Raw genomic sequence first — 20,330 nt, 5'->3', positions numbered from 1 at the left:
GAATTCATTACAAAGCCATAAGCAGCAAAATCAACTTTCCCAGAAAATCCTGTTAGCCGGTGGTCTATTATGCTATGTCAAACAGAAAAATAGTCAAATTCACAGTAATATTTATGAGCTTTTTCAATGAAATAAAAATAAATTTTAAAAAAAATTTAGGGGGAGATAGAGATATTCTCTAAGTAATTAAAAGTAGTTCATTTTTATTATAGTTTTTTGACAGTCCATACATTGCTTTCTGGAGCCTATATTTATTTTATTTTCATTTAAATAATATTAAGTTAGTAATCTCTCTCTAGTCAGGTTTTTCGACATTAATAGTTCATAATAATACTACCTAATTTCCTTTTGTTTACATGTATATGTGTATAATATACACATTTATTGGATCTAGTAGAAAAAGATATTATGTACAAATATATTGTTTAAAAGGAATATTTACTTGTCAAACGATATATAAATGGGAAGTTTTTTCCCTATCTCTGATTATTTCCTTTGGGTAATTCCATTAAATCCCTCAAATGAAATATAACACCTCAAAAGGTGAAGGGGAAAATTCTGTTTCTGAAGAAGACCAGAATGCCATTCCAGCACATTTCACATAACAACTCACCATTGGCTGTGATGCTAGCACCAGGGACTCTAAAGCCATCTTTTAGCTCTGCAGATGTGTGTACACCAACACACAAACTAGAATAAAATGAAAACAGTAATAAAGACAGAAGAAGGATGTAAGGAAAGAGGGAGGGAGGGAAGGAAGGAATACAAAGACAGATTTTGGAATGATTTGATTTCCCAATTTTTTCTTCTTAATAAAATGAACTGAATTTCAGATATTTTATCTAAAGCATAGTAGTCCCGAGTCACTGTTGACTGTTTTGAGTGAGCTCTGTGCTAGCGATGGTGTAAGAGAAATAATTCCTTGGGGAGGCTTTGTTTGATCTACAGAAGTTTTATTATTATTACTATTCTATGACAAATTGGAAGGCAATTTAATTGGAGACATAACCAACCAGATGTGAGAAGCAGAAAGGGAAGCAATCTAGAAAGGCTGTATTTATTGAAAAAACACCCTGCAAGTATAAAATATGATCTAATTTTGAATTTTAAAAGGCTGGAAATGAGAAAATTGGAGACTTTAAATCTACAATGAAGAGTTCATAATGCTCTGTCAGTAATACCAATAACTGGAGTCCTTTTCTAATTTCAGTGCACCTATAACTAGCTTCTGTCACTGCTTTGCATAAGCTCTGTGTATACAGAATTTCTTTCAGCAGCACATAGAAGATACTAAGTGTTGAGTGTTGCTAACAAAATACAATCAGATAAAAGAAAGACCTCCCTTACCTTCAACTCTGAGGACTCTGGGGCCAAATATAGGGAAAGCTCCATTTATTTTCTTCTCTTTTATATTGTTCTGCATATCAGGTTTATGCTGAAAAGTCAGACTTTCTTGACTACATGCTCAAAATGAACATGGAGAGGAAAGGGTTTCTTTTGTATTTGGGCTGATAGTCTGTCTTCCAGAAAAGTCCAAGGCAGGAACGTGGAGGTAGAAAGTGAATCGGAGAGCATGGAGCAGTGATACTCACTGGCTTCCTTGCCATGGCTTTCCTAACTTATTTTCTTAAAGCAAGGAGTACCACTTGCCCAGGGGCAACAGTGAGCTAGCCCATCTCATTTCAATTACAAAGCAAAGATGTGCAATACATGGCTATTAACAAGGCTGTCTAGAGTAGACTTCTTCTTAATTTAGGTTAAATCTTATAAATGAGTTTGGCTTTCAACAAGCTGATATAAAACTATCCTGCACAACTGATCTTGCTGTTCTTGGCCTTGATACAGTTTTAAGTGCCCTAATATGTAAAAAGAACAGATGTGGAAAATGAGATTGGTTCTGCATCCCAAGTTGTGAGAGATCCAGAATTCTTCAAACTTGGAGTTTGACAGGCAAATATAGAACACCACTTCATTCAAACCCAGTAGGTACACTGTGTGGGTAGGCAGGCAACATGGGAAAGTTTGAAAAGCATGCCATGTACCATCAATACACACAGACTTACATTATGTCCATCCCAATCCATGATAGTTGCTGTTCAAGACACTGGACAGAATTGTTTAGTTCTAAAATATCTCCCAAACATCATACACTAAAGCTTTGTTTACCAGTCCAGTAGGGTTATGTGATGATGGGGTCATGAGAGTTATATTTGCAGCTGTAGATTGATGAACAAACAATTCACAGCTGAGTAGATATTTGGGGTATGTGCACACTGTATGGGATAGAACCTTATTGGATTTCTTGGTTCAGTCTTCAGGAGCATTCCTTGAGAACTAATCTGGTCAGTATCAGTATTCTTTCTCCTTCCCTTCTGTTCCTTTCTTTTTTTAACCTTCTTTTCTTCCCATCCCCAACTCTGTCCTTCCTAGCCATCAGGAGGTGAATACTTTGTCTCAGCCAGGAGGTGGCTTTGCCTTGCCACAGGTCAAAAGCTTAGATTGTGACTTTTGAAATCATGCATCCTAAGAAACCTCTCTTATCAATTGATTTTTCAAGAATATTTTATCATAGTAACAGAGATCCAACAGGGGAATGTTATTTAATTTTGAAGTTTCGAAATGAAAACAAGAATCCCACAGTGTTAATTTTAAAAATTAACATAGTCACAAATACTTAAGCCTACAGTTTTGGTATTTTCTTTAGCTTTGTTTCCTATGAACTATATCAAAGGAGTATGGCACACATGCATACCATAGACTTAAGACTCACTCAATAAGAGGGAACCCATGTCTGTTTTCTGATCTCCATACTTATAGCATGGTGCACGCACACACACACACGCACACACCACACCCCCCCACACACACACACACACAAAGAGTGTGTGTGTGTGTGTGTGTGTGTGTGTGAGAGAGAGAGAGAGAGAGAGAGAGAGAGAGAGAGAGATGCATAGTTGTAGAATATGGCATGATACATTCATACACACAAACACACACACCCATGCACATAAATGTAAGCAATAAAATTTTCAAACGGGAAACAATGAAGAGAAAGGAAGGCAAAAAGGAAGGAAGGAAATAAGCTCAATTTTTACTATAGAAAATTATAAACCAGATATAAAGTGCTTTGTAAATGACAACTTGGAAGGCTAGAGATAACACAAGAAAATATGAGAGTTAATAATATCATATTTCAATCCACTTTAGTGTACGTAAGAATAAGGATTAAAAGAAGAATGAGAAAAACTAAATAGGAAAAGTCAAAGCACTTGCTTTATTGTATCTGTTCCATGCTAAGGTCCCGTTGAACAGAAATTCAACTTCTTCTCCCCAACAGTCTACCTATCCACAGCAAGACCAAGGTTTGAGAAAGAGACATTTCTAGTAGTGATTGCTTCCTGTTTGTGATATTTTGTCTATAATATCGTTTTTAATAGATGCCCTCTCTCTTTTTTCAAGGTAAGCCAGGACAGCATAGTTTTTGATGCCACATTTTGAAAAGTCATTTTCCTTATGAAACAAGCTGTTAACTGTTCCCTGAGCCAACCATAGCCTCAATCTTCCAAGGCTATATTTGCACAGAAATACAACTATAATTAGGGAAGACTTGCCCTGAGGGCTGACAGGATCTTACATCTCTTCCTCGCTTAGAAGAGTACTAGCAAGAGGTAAGTTTTGAGTCTAGTGATTTTCACTGCTGCTCTACTCTAAGAGCACACCTCCAGGCCTACCAGTAAAGGCAATGATGGAGAGGAAGAGAGCCGGCATTAAAATGCTTTATTGGACAGACCTGGGTCGTGACAGACACTCAGAACTAAATGGGGGGACCCTAGCTGAAATGCCTTACAGTGGGAAGAGGGAACTTGTAAAGCCCACCTCCAGCAGAAAGACAAGGCATTAAGAGAGGGTTAAGGTTGCTATCCCACACTCAAAACTTTTCCCCATAATTCTTCATGTTTGAAAGAACTGCAGGGATGGAAATGGAGAAGGGGCTGAGGAAAAGAAGGTCCTGGGACAGGCTAAAAATGGAATCTAGTTCAAAGGGAGACCCCAAGGCCTGGCACCATTGCTAAGGCTATGGAGTGCTCACAAATAAATACTTATCATGACTGCCCTCCAAAAGACCCAATAAGCAGCTGAAAGAGTCAGATGCAGATATTTGCACCAACCAATCAACAGAAGCTGCTAACCCCTGTGATTGAATTAGGGGTCAATTAACTTGTACCCCCTAAGATCTTTAAGACAATGGATCACCAACCAGGCAGCATACACCAGTTGATATGAGGCCCCAAACACATATACAGCAGAGGAATCTTGAGTCTGGGTTCAGTCAGAGGAGATGCACCTAAGCCTTAATTGAGTGAAGGCCCCAGGGAAGTTAGAGGTCTGGCAGGGTGGGTGGGGTAGGGATACCCTAGTGGAGACAGGGAGCAGGGAAGAATCAAAAATGCTTTAGTGGAAACCCAGAGTGTCTAGGGAAGGCAAATTAAGGAGGGAAATAACCCAATACAAATAAACAGGAGGTAGGACATAATTAACCACATCCTAGTGTGAGCAGAGTGAAGGACAAACATTATGGATGTATAAAAGTATAAAGGAGATAAATTGGAGACACCACGGTAACCCGGAAACAAACTAAAGCACTAAGACTCCAAAGTGAGCCCTGGGAACTCCTTTTGATGTTCAAATGCTTTTTAGATTTTTCTTAAATTTCCTATGTTTCCTGCTAGTTTCCAGAGAGTGCTGGAAAGTTGGTTGTTCATTCCCTTACTTATGATGGACAAACAACCTCAAAATGTTTGATGTGCTTTCTCTCCATTGTACCCACATCTTTTTATATTCTCTTTGTCTGTCTGTCTTTCCTGGCTCTATCCTTACTGTCTCTTATCTCTAGATTTCCTATTTCTTCCTTTTTCTCCTCTCCTTCCCTCTTCTCCTTTGTCTCTTCCTTTGTGGTGGTTATTAAATACTGAACAACATGCATTTTAGATTCTAATATTTGATTGGAAATGGATTAGTAAAGGATAATATATGCCCATCATGTCACGCCTTTCAAAGTTTTCATTTCTTCAACTTTAACTGAATGCCCACGATCATATCTCAATAGTCGAAGGCTGTTTTTAGCCTAGCCAATTGTAATGCCTGCCTTTTGTTAGCTTGTTTTGTTTGTTTTGTGTCAACTTGATACAAGTTAGAGTCAGCAGAAAGGACAGAGTCTGAGTTGACAAAATATCTCCATGAGATACAGCTGTAAGGCGATTTATTATTTATCAATGGGAGAGAGCACAGCGATTGTGTAGGCTGCCATCTTTGGTCTGGTCCTGGCTAAGCAGGCAGTGGGAAGTAAATCAGTGAACACCCCTCTTTATGGACTCTGCATCACACTCTATCTCCAGGTTCTATTCCTGCTTCTTGAGTTCCTGTTCTGAAATTCCCCAACAATGGACTATGATTTGTAGGCGTAAGCACAATAAACCCTTTTCTCCACAACTTGCTTTTGTGCCATAGTGTTACCTTGAAGCAATAGAAACAATGACTAAGACACCAGTGGAAATCAAAAGTAATGACGCCTTTTGTTCTAAAAATAATATTCTCACCAATCTGGTTACTAATGCTTCTTATAATCACACTATATTTTATTAATATTGCTAATGGTTATATATTCATGTATATAAAAGAATGCACATGTATGGCTGATGGGACCAAGCTGACATACTGAGAATGATTTCTTCCCTGGATCCTCCTCAACATCTTTAGAAAACTTTAGCTCATAATGCATGGACGGAATCTATGTGAAAATTGATTTAGTTTATTATTAATAATTTCACATTTTTAATAAATGATTGTGTGAAAAATTTTACTTTCATGTTTTTGGAGCCAAAAGGCATAATTTCAGGCCTTTACTGAAAGAACAAATCCCATCTACCACAATATGGCTACCAGGAGGACAGGATAGCAGTACATTGACCCATAACACCTCTTTCTAAAATTACTTAAATATTATAGATTCCCGGCATTTATTGACAAATGCTGTAATAGATAGAAACATAGTTAAAACACATGTACAAGCCCTCTTTTCAATGTTTTCAGGTTTTAAGGATAAAAGACTCAAGGTGGGAGTAAATACACTACCTTTTGGTTCACATTTATGGCTCTTAACTATTATTCTTGGAGACAGCAATATAATGAAAAATGATTTAAAAATATTTATAAATCATGATATATTAGACATTGTTCAAATCACTTTTCATATATAATGTCATGTAATTTTCAAAAGGATTAAAAAATGTCATTCCTATTTTATATTTGCAAATGCCCAATTAGATGGGCACTACCTCTTGTGTCATAGGGAATGAGGTTGGAGAGGTAAGGTGTTGGAATCCATAGCACATGGTTTGTTGAAACCAACTGTCAATCATCATCTTACTGCCACAGATATCAGACATAGACTTTCTTACTTTTTACAGATACACATGCATTGACCAAAAGTAACAGTATTATCATTATGTAGTGTGACTCCACTTCATTTATGTGTGTGCGTGCATGTGTGTGTTATATTACTTCATTTCAATCATATTTACATATATATATATACATAGTATTTAAATAACCATATAAAATAATAAAATCGTGCAAATAGCTGAAGGAAAGTCTTTGATAAATTTCAATGTGTATTCATAAGAAAGTACTAGAGAAAATAGAATGGGGAGGAATACACTTCAACAAAATAAAGTCTATATACATAGCAACAACCCAGCCATCAGTACATTAAATGTAGAAAAACTTAAAGCTATACCACTAAAACAAAAAAAAATGACACAGGGTTTTCTTCTATCCTCATTCATTTTTGAAAATATACTTTTTATAGCCCTAGATAAAGTAAGACAATTGAAAGAAGTCAACATTCAACAAATAGGAAAAGATAAAATCACTTTATTCCCATTTTCAGGTAATATGATATCAAGCATAAGTGATTTAAAAAATTCCAAAATAAAATTTTAGAAATTAATTCAGATTCATTGAAATTTCAGGGTACACAGTCAACTTATTAAAACAGTATCTTATCTATGTACCAGTAACAAATGAGGTAAGGAATTACACAAAATCACCCAGAATTTTAAAGTGTAAATAGAAACAATAAAAAAAAGCACAAAGGGAGACAACCTTGGAGAAAGAAAACCTAGGGAAGAGACCAGGAGTCATAGATGCAAACATCACCAACAAAATAGAGGAGCTAGAAGAGAGAATCTCAGGGGCAGAAGATACCATACAAAACATGTACACAACCATCAAAGATATTGAAAAATGCAAAAGGCCCCTAGCCCAAAACATCCAGCAAAATCCAGGACACAATGAGAAGATCAAGCCTAAGGATAATAGGTATAGAAGAGAGCAAATATTCCCAAATTAAAGGAACAGTAAATACCTTCAACAAAATTATAGAAGAAAACTTCCCTAACCTAAAGAAAGAGATTACCATAAACATACAAGAAGCCTACAGAACTCCAAATAGATGGGACCAGAAAAGAAATTCCTCCCATCATGTAATAGTCAAACCACCAAGTGCACAAATCAAAGAAAGAATATTAAAAGCGGTAAGGGAAATAGGTTAGGTAACATATAAAGGCAGACATATCAGAATTAAACCAGACTTCTTTTTCTTTATTATTAATTATTTTTGTAGATATATTTCTTCACTTACATTTCAAATGTTATTCCCTTTCCCAGTTTCCTGTTCATAAACCCCCATCCCTTGCCCCTCCCCCACACAGATATTGCCCCATCCGCCTTCCTTACTCCCCCCCCCCCGTATTCCCTTGTACTGGGGGTCTAACCTTGGCAGGGTTCCCCTTCCACTGGTGCCCAAACAAGGCTATTCTCTGCTACATATGCAGTTGGAGCCCTGGGTCAGTCCATGTATAGACTTTTTGTAGTGGTTTAGTCCCTGGAAGCTCTGGTTGGTTGGTATTGTTGTTCTTATGGAGTTGCAAGCTCCTTCAACTCTTTCAATCCTTCCTCTAATTCCCCCAAAATTGATCCTCTTCTCAGTTCAGTGTTTTGCTGCTAGCATTGACCCCTGTATTGGACATGCTGTTGATGTATCTCTCATGAGCGATCTATATCCACTCCCTTTAATCATGTATTTTTTTGATTCATCAATCTTATCTAGTTTTGGTGACTGTATATATATGGGCCACATGTGGGGCAGACTCTGAATGGCCATTCCTTCAGTTGCTGCTCTAAACTTTGTTTCCATATCTCCTTCTATGGATATTTTCCCCCCTTTTAAGAAGGAGTGGGAACATCTGCATTTTGGTCATCCTTCTTCTGGAGTTTCCTGTGGTGTGTGGATTGCATCTTGGGTAATTCGAGATTTGGGGCTAATACCCACTTATCAATGAGTGCATACCAAGTGTGTTTTTCTGTGATTGGATTCCCTTACTCTGGATGATATTTTTCTAGTTCAGAGACTATGAAAGCCAGAAGATCCTGGACAGATGTTATACAGAACAAAGAGAACAAAAATGCCAGCCCATGCTACTATATCCATCAAAACTTTCAATTAAAATAGATGGATAAATCAAGATATTCCATGACAAAACAAAATTTACACACTATCATTCCAGACCTACAAAGGATAGTAGATGGAAAACTCCAACTAAAGGTGTAAAACTACACCCTAGAAAAACAAAGAAAGTAATCTCCTTGCAACAAACCAAAAGAGAGACAGAAAAACATAATTCCACTTCTAACAATGAAAATAACAGGAAGCAACAATCATTATTCCTTAATATCTCTTAACATCAATTCCCCAATAAAAAGACATAGACTAATAGACTGAATACATATAGAGGACCCCACATTTTGCTGCATACCGGAAACACACCTCAGAAACAATGACAGACACTAACTCAAAGTAAAAGGCAGGAAAATAACTTTCCAAGCAAATCTTCTGAAGAAATAAACTGGAGTAGCCATTCTAATATCGAATAAAATTGACTTCCAACCAAAAGTCATCAAAAAAGATAAGAATACTTCATATTCATCAAAGGAAAAATACACCAAGATGAACCCTCAATCCTAAATATTTATGTTTCAAATGCAAGGGCAACTACATTCATATAAGAAACCTTACTAAAATGCAAATCACACATTACACCTCACACAATAATAGTAGGAAATTTCAACACCCCACTCTCATCAATAGATAGATTGTGGAAACAGAAATAAAATAGAGACACAGAGAAACTAACAGAAGTTATAAACCAAATGGACTTCACAGATATTTATAGGACATTTCATCCTAAATCAAAAGGATATACCTTCTTCTCAACACCTCATGGTACCATCTCCAAAATTGACCATATAAATTGGCCACAAAACAGGCCGCAACAGATACAGAAAGATAGAAATTAGCTAGTACATCCTATCAGATCACCACAGACTAAGTCTGGTCTTCAATAACAACAAAAATGACAGAAAGCCCACATATACATGGAAGTTGAACAATGGTCTACTCAATGATAATTTGGTCAAGAAAGAAATTAAAGGCTTTTTAGAATTTAATGAAAATGAAGGCACCCCTTACCCAAACTTATGGGACATAATGCAAACAATGCTAAGAGGAAAACTCATAGCTCTGAGTGCCTCCAAAAAGAAACAGGAGAGAGCATATATCAGCAGTTTGACAGCACACCTAAAAGTTCTAGAACAAAAAGATGCAAATACACCCAACAGACGTAGAAGGCAGGAAACAATCAAACTCAGGGCTGAAATCAACCAAGTAGAAATAAAAAGGACTATACAAAGAATCAACAAAACTAGGAGCTGGTTCTTGAGATAATCTTCAAGAGAGAGAAGCCCTTAGCCAGACTAACCATAGGGCACAGAGAGTATATCCAAATTAACAAAATTAGAAATGAAATGGGAGACATAACAATAGAATCTGAGGAAATTCAAAAAATCATCAGGGATTGGGGATTTAGCTCAGTGATAGAGCACTTGCCTAGCAAGCGCAAGGCCCTGGGTTCGGTCCCCAGCTCCGAAAAAAAGAAAAAGAAAAAAAATCATCAGATCCTACTACAAAATGCTGTATTCAACCAAAGTGGAAAATCTGGAGGAAATGAACAATTTTCTAAACAAATACCAGGTACTAAATTTAAATCAGGAACAGATAAACCTTCTAAATCACCCATGCCTCCAAAAGAAATAGAAGCTGTTATTAAAAGTCTTCCAACCAAAAAGAACCCAGGACCATATGGGTTTAGTGCAGAGTTCTATCAGATCTTCCTAGAAGAGCTCATACCAGTACTTTCTAAACTGTATTCCACGAAATAGAGACAGACAGAGCACTACCTAATTCTTTCTATGAAGCCACAATTACTCTTATACCTAAACCACACAAAGCAGCAACAAAGAAAGAGCACTTCAGACCAAATTCCTTATGAATTTTGATGCAAAAATACTCAATAAAATTCTCAAAAACTCAATCCAAGAACACATCAAAACAATCATCCAACATGATCAAGTAGGCTTCATCCCAGGGATGCATGGATGGTTCAATATGTGGAAATCCATCAAAGTAATCCACTATATAAACAAACTCGAAGAAAAAAAAAACACATGATCATTTCATTACATGCTGAGAAAGCATTTGACAAAATTCAACACCCCTTCATAAAAAATTCCTGGAAAGAGCAGGAATTCAAGGCCCATACATAAACATAGTAAAAACAATATACAGCAAACCAGTAGCTAATATTAAATTAAATGGAGAGAAACTTAAAGCAGTCACATTAAAATCATGAACTAGACAAGACTGCCCACTCTCTCCCTACTCATTCAATATACTACTTGAAATCCTAGCCAGAGCAATCAGATAGTAGAAGGAGGTCAAAGGGATTCAAAATGGAAAGGAAGAAGTCAAAATATCACTATTTCCAGATGATATGATAGTATACTTAAGTGACCCAAAAAGTTTCACCAGAGAACTACTAAGCCTAATAAACAACTTCACCCAAGTGTCTGGGTATGAAAATAACTCGAACAAATAAGTAGCCTTTCTTGATTCAATATGGTTACAAAACTCATGTTTAAGTTACATACCTTAATGTTCATTTTTTATTGGATATTTTTTATTAACATTTCAAATGTTATTCCCTTTCCTGGTTTCCTGGACATAAGCCCCCTCCCCCACCCCCCTCCCCTTCTTCTGTAAGTGTGCTCCGTTCCCCATCCACCACCCCTTCCCACCCCTACCAAAATTCTCCTAGAGTGAGGTGTCTAACCTTATCAGGACCAAGGACTTCTCCTTCCGTTAGTCCCCAACAAGGCCATCCTCTGCTACATATACAGTTGGAGCCATGTGTCAGTCCATGTATAGTCTTTGGGTAGTGGTTTAGTCCCTGGGACCTCTGGTAGATTGACATTCTTGCTCTTAGTGGGTTGCAAGCCCCTTCAGCTCTTTCAATCCTTTCTCTAATTCCTCCAATGTGGGCCCTGAACTTAGTTCAATGGTTTGCTACTAACATTAAGCTCTGTATTTGTCATGCCATGGTTGTGTCTCTCAGGAGACATCTATATCTGGTTCCTGTCAGCATACACTTCTTACCATCTTATCTAGTCTTGGTGGAGATATATATATATATGGCCTCAAGGCCCCAATATATATATATATGCCACATGTGGGGCAGGCTCTGAATGGCCGTTCCTTCAGTCTCTGCTCCAAACTTTGCTTCCACATTCCCTCCTCTGAATATTATATTTCCCATTTTAAGAAGGAGTGAAGCATCTGCACTTTGACCTCCTTCTTGTGCTTCATGTGGTCTGTGGATTGTATCTTGGTTAGTTCAAGCTTTGGGGCTAGTATCCACTTATCAGTGAATGCATTCCATGTGCATTTTACTGTGATTGTGTTACCTCACTCAGGATGATATTTTCTAGTTCAATCTATTTGCCTATGAATTTCATGAAGTAATTTTTTGATAGCTGACTAGTACTCCATTGTATAGATATACTGCATTTTCTGTATCCATTCCTCTATTGAAGGGAATCTGGATTCTTTTGAGCTTCTGGCTATTACAAATAAAGCTTCTATTAACATAGTACAGGATGTATCTTTGTTGTATTTTGGAGCATCTTTTGGGTATATGTACAGGAGAGGAATACCAGGGTCCGCAGTTAGTGCAATGTCCAATTTTCTGAGGAACTTCCAAACTGATTTCCAGAGTGATTGTACCTGATTGCAATCCCAAGAAAAATGGAGGAGTATTCCTCTTTCTCCACATTCTTGCCAGCATTTGTTGTCACCTGAGTTTTTGATCTTAGCCTTTCTGACTGGTGTGAGGTAGAATCTCAGGGCTGTTTTGATTTGCATTTCCCTGATGACTAAGGATGCAGAACATTTCTTTAGGTAATTCTTAGCCATTTGATATTCCTCAGATGGTAATTCTTAGTTTAGCTCTGTACCCCATTTTTAATAGGGTTATTTGTCTCTCAGGAGTCTCATATCTTGAGTTCTTCTTTCAACAGCATTTAGTAGCTTTTATGCTACATCATTCACTCTTTTGTTAAGTATTTATTCCATGTGTTTATCATTTTATGATTAATGGTTTTATTATGTTGTAACATATGTTTTTACATTTTTAAAGAGATTACATAAAGATTTAATTGTTTTTTATATTTTGATCCTTCTTCCTTTGACCTTTCTACATGCGGTTATTTTAGGTGTATTTGTGATTTCCTATATACATATTCAAGGCATGTGAGAAAACAGACAGCTTTGCTTGCTTCCAAACTTTTAATTTGGATGCTTCCCCATTTTTGTCTTTTTTAAATACCCCAAACAGACCTGTTATAAATGACTTGATTAGCCTGCTTTATTTCTTCTTGCTGCCATATTTTCAGTTTTCTCTCTATGAAGTATTTTCAGAAACATCTTCCACAACCATCCCAGGTTGAGCCATTATCGTGACCCTTCATTTTTCTTCCCATGATGTGAAGATAATTTACTTTCTTTATATTGCATGTCTTCAACCACTTGGACATAAGTGTTGTTCCAGCAGGGACTTTAATGCTTCTCAGGATTGAGTCTACCATGTGGTAACTGAATAGAAAATTATGGATACTTGGTGAATGAGAAGAGAAGGGGTCAATTGACAATGTTTTCATGTCTCATCTGGTCAAGTCTAACAACTTATGTATTCATCCTGAGCATGGCAGAGTTAATCCCAAATCTGTGACTTTTGAAAACAATGAAAAGTATAAATTTCCAAATGTGAGTAATTTTATATTTTCTATTTATTGTAAATAGATTCTTTTCTCATAAAATACATCCCGATAAAAGTTCCTCTTCTCTCTCCTCCTCTTATTTGGTTGCCCTACTCCACTTCCAACTGGATCCACTCCCTTTCAATTTCTAAATAGGTAGGAATAGATTTCTAAGAGATAAAACAAGACAATATAAAAACCTAAGATAAAACAAAAGCCATCACATTAAGGTTGGGTCAACCAACAAGAAAGGTACAGGGCCAGATGGTTTTAATGCAGAATTCTAGCAGACCTTTAAAGAAGACATCATAGTGACACTTCTCAAACTTTTCCACAAAATAGAAATAGAAGGTAAACTATGCAATTCAGTTTATGAAGCCACAGTTACACTGATACCTAAACGACACAAAGACCCAACAAAGAAAGAGAACTTCGGGCCAACTTCCCTTACAAGTATCGATGATAAAATACTCAATAAAAGACTCCCAAACCAAATCCAAGAACACATCAAAATGATCATTCAGCATGGTCAAGTAGACTTCAAACAGGGATGTGGGGTTGGTTCAATATAAGGAAATACATTGATATAATTGACTATATGAAAAAACTCAAAGAAAAATACATGATCATCTCATTAGATGCTGAGAAAGCATTTGACAAAACTCAACACCCTTCATGTTAAAAGTCTTGGAAAAATCAGAAATTCAAGGCCCATACCTAAATATAGTAAAAGCAATATAACACAAACCAGTAGTTGGAACTAAATGGAGACAAACTTGAAGCAATCCCACTAAAATTAGGGACTAGGCAAGGATGTCCACTGTATGTTTGATATAGTACTTGAAGTCCTAGCCAGAGCAATTAGACAATAAAAGGAGATCATAGGGATCCAAATTGGAAAGGATGTGGATTATATGATAGTATATAAGCCACCCAAAAATTCCATCAGAGAACTGCTACACCTGCTAAACAACTTCTGCAAATTGGCTGGATATAAAATTAATTCTGACAAATCAGTAGCCTTCCTCTACTCAAAAGATAAATGCTCTGTGAGAGAAATTAGGGAAATTACACACTTCACAATAGTCACAAGTAATATAAAATATTTTGGTGTGACCCTAACCAAACAAATGTAAAATCTGTATGATAACCACTTCAAGTCTCTGAAAAAAGAAATCTAAGAAGACATCAATGATGGAAAAGTCTCCCATGCTCATGGATTGGCAGGATTAACATAGCAAAAATACACATGTTACCAAAAGAAATCTATAGGTTCAATGGAATCCCCTTCAAATTTCCAACTAAATTCTTTAGAGAGATAGAAAGAACAATTTTCAAATTAATCTGGAAGAATAAAAACCCAGGATAGCAAAAAATACTCTCTACAGTAACAGAACTTCTGGAGGAAATTAACATCCCTGACCTTGAAAGAGCCAAAGTTTGGGTCAGTCTACAGCCAGTGGGAAAATTCTACCACAAACCTCAGAGCATAAGGGCCCTTCCCTTCCAGGAAGAAAAACAAAAAAAGCTTGTTTAGTTCCTGGAACAGCTCAAGACAAACTATCACACAACTGACCTTGACCTCGCTCCCCCAACAGTCCCAAACAATTGAAGTTGTTCAGATCCACCAAATGCACACAGTACTCTCCCTAGTTACCATAGTGTAAATTCTGTCCCAATTCTTTTAATTCTGCCCCAGTGGGGTGCAAGTTATATAGTCCTCTGTTAAAATCTGCATGGGGTTGGTTCCCTCTTCTAGTCCTCAACATGTTGGAATGATTAAACTCCTCTTGCTTTTGCATTGATCACAGCCTCCTTGAGTATCATTCAGGAGGTCCTGGAAGAGGTTCAATTCAGAACTCACAACCTCAAACTCTACTACAGAGTTAATGATAAAACAAAACAAAGAAAAACAAAATGAAACAACCCCCATCCAAAAAAACCCCCCAAAAATAAAACAAAAAAACCAAAAAACCAAACCAAACAAAACAAAACAACAACAACAAAACAACATGGTATTGGTACAGGGACAGGCAGGTAGATCAATGGGATAGATTTGAAAACCCAGAACAAAACCTACACCCCTGTGGTCACTTGATCTTTGACAAAGAGGCCAAAACCATCCAGGAGAATGAAGACAGTACTGTCAACATATGGTGCTTGTTCACCTGGCCGTCAGCATGTAGAAGTATGCAAATTGATCCATTCTTATCTTCTTGTACAAATCTCAAGTCCACGTTGATCAAGACCTTCTACATAAAACTAGATATGCTGAACCTAATGGTAGAGGAAGTGGGAAAGAGCCTTGGACACAACAGCACAGGGGAAATTTTCCTGAACAGGATACCAATGGCTCAGGATCTCTTGCTACAGGTACAGCATGCTAGCAAACAATCACAGCAGATAAACAATAGATGTGCATTATAGACTGTGTGGTTCATATCCCCAAGGAGCAGGGAGTCCTGTCCTCTGATTTGATAACCTGGCTACTGTCATCAGATTCTTCCCCACTCAGGTTCTCACCTTTGCCTACAAATACAAGCAGATTCTGGGTGGTGTACTTAAGAGGTCCCAGTTTTGGACCTCTACTTTATAGGTAACCTGGCATCAGGTGAAAAGCAGGGCCACATCCTTGTGCTTGGTGTATCCTCTTGAGTTTACCTGTACCCATCTAGTAGCTGGTGTGGGCAAAGCTGGAACTGAAGGGAAATTCAAAGGCCTTGGTGACTGCCTGGTTACGATCTATAAATCTGATGGTATTAAGGGCCTGTACCAAGGCTTTAATGTCAGTACAGGGCATTGTCATCTACCAAGCTGCCTACTTTGGTATCTATGACACTGCAAAGGGAATGCTCCCAAATCCCAAGAGTACTCACATCTTCATTAACTGGATAATTGCAATCTGTCACTATTGTTGCTGGCCTGACTTCCTATCCTTTCGACAAGGTAGTTTACTGTCTTATGACAATAACGATGGCACTCAATCATATTGTTTTTATTTCAGTTACTCTAGAATACAAACCATGAAGAAATAAAATTATCAAAAGCAAAAAAAATTGACAAATAAGATCTCATAAAATTGAAAAAGCTTCTGTAAGGCAAAGGACACGGTCAATAGGACAAAATAGCAATCTACAGATTGGGAAAGGATCTTTACCAACCCTATGTCTGATAGAGGGCTAATATCTAAAATATACAAGAACTCAAGAACCATGGAACCAAACAACTCTATTAAAAATGTGGTACAGAGTTAAACAGAGAATTCTCATCTGAGGAATCTTGAATGGCCTAGAAGCATCAAAACAAATGTTCAATCTTTTTAGTCATCAGGGAAATGCAAATCAAAACAACCCTAAGATTCTACCTAAAACACAACAGAATTGCTAAGATCAAAAACTCACATGACCACAGATGCTGGGCAGGATATGGAGAAAGTAGAATACTTTTCCATTGTTGTTGGGATTGCAAGTTGGTATGACCACTTTGGAAAACAATATGACACTTCCTCGGAAAACTAGAAATAGTTCTACATGAAGACCCAGCTATACTACTACTGGCCATATACACAAAAGATGCTCCAATATAGAAAAAGTACACATGCTTCACTATGTTTATAGTAGCCTTATTTATAATAGCCAGAAGCTGGAAACAATCCACATGTTCCTTAACAGAAAAATGGATACAGAAAATATGGAACATTTATACAGTGGAGTACTACTACTCAGCTATTGAAAAGAATGAGTTTATGATATTTGCAAGCAAATGGATGGAACTAGAAAATATCATTCTTCTTGAGATAACCCAGGCACAAAAGAACACCCTTAGAATATACTCACTGATAAGTGGATATTAGCTCCAGAGCTTAGAATACACATGATACAACTCATAAACCATATGAAGCTTAATAAGAAGGAAGATCAAAGTGTGGATGCTTCAATCCTTCATAGGAGAAAGAACAAAATAATCACAGGAGGTGGAGGGAGGAAAGAACTTGGGAAGGAGAGAGAAGGTGGAGGAAAAAGGGAGGGGGGATCAGATATGGGAAGAGACAGAGAGAAATACAGAGGGTCAGGGAATTGAATGGAGATATGGAGCAGTGAGGGATAGGGAACTGGGGATAGTAACAAGAAAGTCCCAGATGCAAGGGAAGCAAGAGGCTTCCAGGACCCAACATGGATGCCATTAGCTGAAATACCCAATAAAGGGGAGATAGAACCTATAGAGACCATCTCCAGAAGAGAGGCATGGCCCCCAGTTGAGGGATGGGGACACCTACCCATCTCAAAAATTTTAACCCAGAATTTTTCTTGTCTAAAGGAAATGCAGGGACAAAAAAATGGAGCAGAGACTGAAGGAAAGGCTACCCAAAGACTACCCCTGCTAGTGAACCATCCCATCTGCAGACACCAAACCCAGATACTGTTGCTGATGCCAAGAAAGACGTGCTGACAGGATCCTGGTATGACTGTCCCCTGAGAGGATCTGCTAACACCTGACTAATACAGATGCAGATACAGCCCACCATCAGACTGAGCCCAGGGACCCCAATTGAAGAGCCAAGGGAATGACTAAAGGAGCTGAAGGGGATTGCAACTCCATAAGACTAACAATATGAACTAACCACACTACCCAGAGCTCCTAGGGACTAAACCACCGAAAAGTATACATGGAAAGATTCATGGCTCCTGCTACATGAATAGCAGAGAATACCATTATCTGGCATTCAGGGAAGGGAGGCCCTTGGTTCTGTGAAGGCTTGATGCTCCAGCATAGGAGATGCTAGAGAGGTGAGCTCAGAGTTGGAAAGTGGGTGAAGGAGCCCCCTCATAGAGGGAAAGGAGAGAGAGGATGGCATGGGGGTTTTGTGGAGGGAAAACCAGAAAGGGAGATATCATTTGAAATGTAAATGAAAAATATTAATAATAATGATAATAGTCATAATAGCAATGATAATAATGATGGTGATGGTGATGATGATGATGATGGTGATGATGATGATGGTGATGATGATGATGATGATAGTAATAATATGTTGGGCAATGCAATCCAACAGAAGGAAAAGAGTTCTAAGAGCAGGCACAAGAATCAGAGGCACATTCACTCACACACTTAAAAGTCCCATAAAATACTAATCTAATCCCTCTAATATAAATGTCTAGGACCTGATGGAGACCTATGTGGGCCTTGTATGCTGCTTCTGTCTCTCTGAAGCCAGCTGTGATTTACGTTATTGATTCCTGATCCCTGTTCTCCTTGTCTCCTTAACTTCTGGCTTTGACAATCTCTCTCCCTCAGAGAAGGATTCCCTGAACTCAGAGGAAAGGGATTTGATGGAAATTTCCAATTTAGACTATCTGTTTGCATAATGTCTGGCTGTGGGTTTCAGCATCTGTTCTCATATGCTTCAAGAGGAAGCCTCTCTGATACTGACTGGGTAAGGAAGAGTAGGCTCATTAGACATGCCATGTGCTGAGTCACATTCTTTATTCCTGGGGAAGATCTGAGACTCAGGACTCCCTTAGTCCTAACTGGGTCCCTCTGCAGTTGGGAAGTGAGTTCCCAGGAGCAGGGGCCTAGGCATGAGCAAGCTGGGCAGAGGAGTCTCCAATTTGCTTGGTGCTGCCCTTGCCTAAAACCTTTTAGAGCATTTCAATTTGAACATTTCCAAATTGCTTGCACAGTGTGTGTGTGTGTGTGTGTGTGTGTGTGTGTGTGTGTGTGTTTGTGTGTGTGTGTGTGTGTGTGTGTGTTTTCAGCAGAAGAGTTACTTTTGCTTCAACGCCTGAAACAGAAAAGGTGTCTGCTGTGTCTTGTCTCTGCCCCTGTCTCTATGACAATTTCTTGCTCATCCTGTGAAGTCTTTATTAATTCCTCCCGCATGATACAGCTATAACATTTGTTTGGTGTTCTTTCACAGCATATGCTAGCTTTTGACTATTTTTGTCTATTTTGATGTTCCCTGCTACGCTCTGGGGACTACATCTTACTCATCTTCATTTATCTATAGCACCTAGAAGTTCATTATTACAGCAGATACTTCATACACATTTTAGCAAAGTTTCTCTGACATGAATTCCACTTGTTTTAATTATGGGTACACTTGATCAGCATCTTAGAATACACAGTTCTTGAGAAGGCCTCCAAAGGATGTATAATTATTAAATTGATGAGCAAAATGAGGGCCCTCCTAGCAGGCAAGAAAAAAGCCTATAACTCAAAGTGCAGAAAGGTACATCCATGAACCTAACAAATTACAAATATGTTGTTACTGACTTCTTAGGAACACACATTTTTAACAAATGAACAAATATCCCTTTGCCTACATTCAGCCTGCACTCTTGACTTTGGGATCCATTTTGTTTTATTACATGAATGTCTTTTGACCCCAAGCATGAAACATTACAGGAAAAAAATGCTAAAGTTGCTTTCATGTAGCTTCACCAAATGAGATCTTAGAAAGGATGACAAAAAAGTGCTTGGCTGCCCTATAATTGAAAGGGAGGGAGGTGGATCAGACATTGTGTCCTAAGGAATCACACATAGTGTAAGCAGTTCACTGATCTGTATCAACACATTAATGATTTATGTAGCTTTTAATTTACAACACAGACATATCTAAAATAATCAGGTAGAAGTAGGCATTAAAAATTCCCTGCATGGGTCATAAAATGATTAGTTATTCAAGTGACTTCAGATTTGTATTTCATTAAGGGATAATTTTAATTTACTTTTAAACAGTTTATATACAGAGATTTAAGGACTCTTGCAAGATGATTATGCATACTCTGGCTTTTATGTATCCAATATTCTTGAGTCACTCACATCTTTTTTTTCTCTACTTGCAAACGGTATTAATTCACTTCATAGCATATATCTAAAAATATGCACCATAATTTAGTAAACATAACTTAAATTATAGAAAATTTTAGTATTTCTTTCATTATTATTTCTACTATGTGTTCATTGTATGGGTTAGGAACTGGGGGAGAATTCTTTCTCTTCTAACCATGAAATGGAATCAACCAGGCATCTCCTGGTCTCTTTGACTAAATGTGTAACCT

General features: G+C 37.7%; 1 protein-coding gene across 1 annotated transcript; it reads left to right on the top strand.

Moving 5' to 3' along the window:
* Positions 1-15,459: 15,459 nt before the first annotated feature.
* LOC134482978 (anaphase-promoting complex subunit 6-like) lies at positions 15,460-18,382 on the top strand. Its single transcript, XM_063277673.1, has 3 exons — positions 15,460-15,642; positions 17,673-17,728; positions 18,214-18,382. The coding sequence occupies exons 1-3, from the start codon at positions 15,460-15,462 to the stop codon at positions 18,380-18,382; spliced, it is 408 nt and encodes a 135-aa protein (XP_063133743.1).
* Positions 18,383-20,330: the final 1,948 nt, after the last annotated feature.

The sequence above is a fragment of the Rattus norvegicus genome, chromosome 18 (genome assembly GCF_036323735.1).
Source record: "Rattus norvegicus strain BN/NHsdMcwi chromosome 18, GRCr8, whole genome shotgun sequence".
NCBI lineage: Eukaryota > Metazoa > Chordata > Mammalia > Rodentia > Muridae > Rattus > Rattus norvegicus.
The sequence above is the reverse complement of the archived record's forward strand: the minus strand, read 5'-3'. Positions and strand labels throughout refer to the sequence as shown.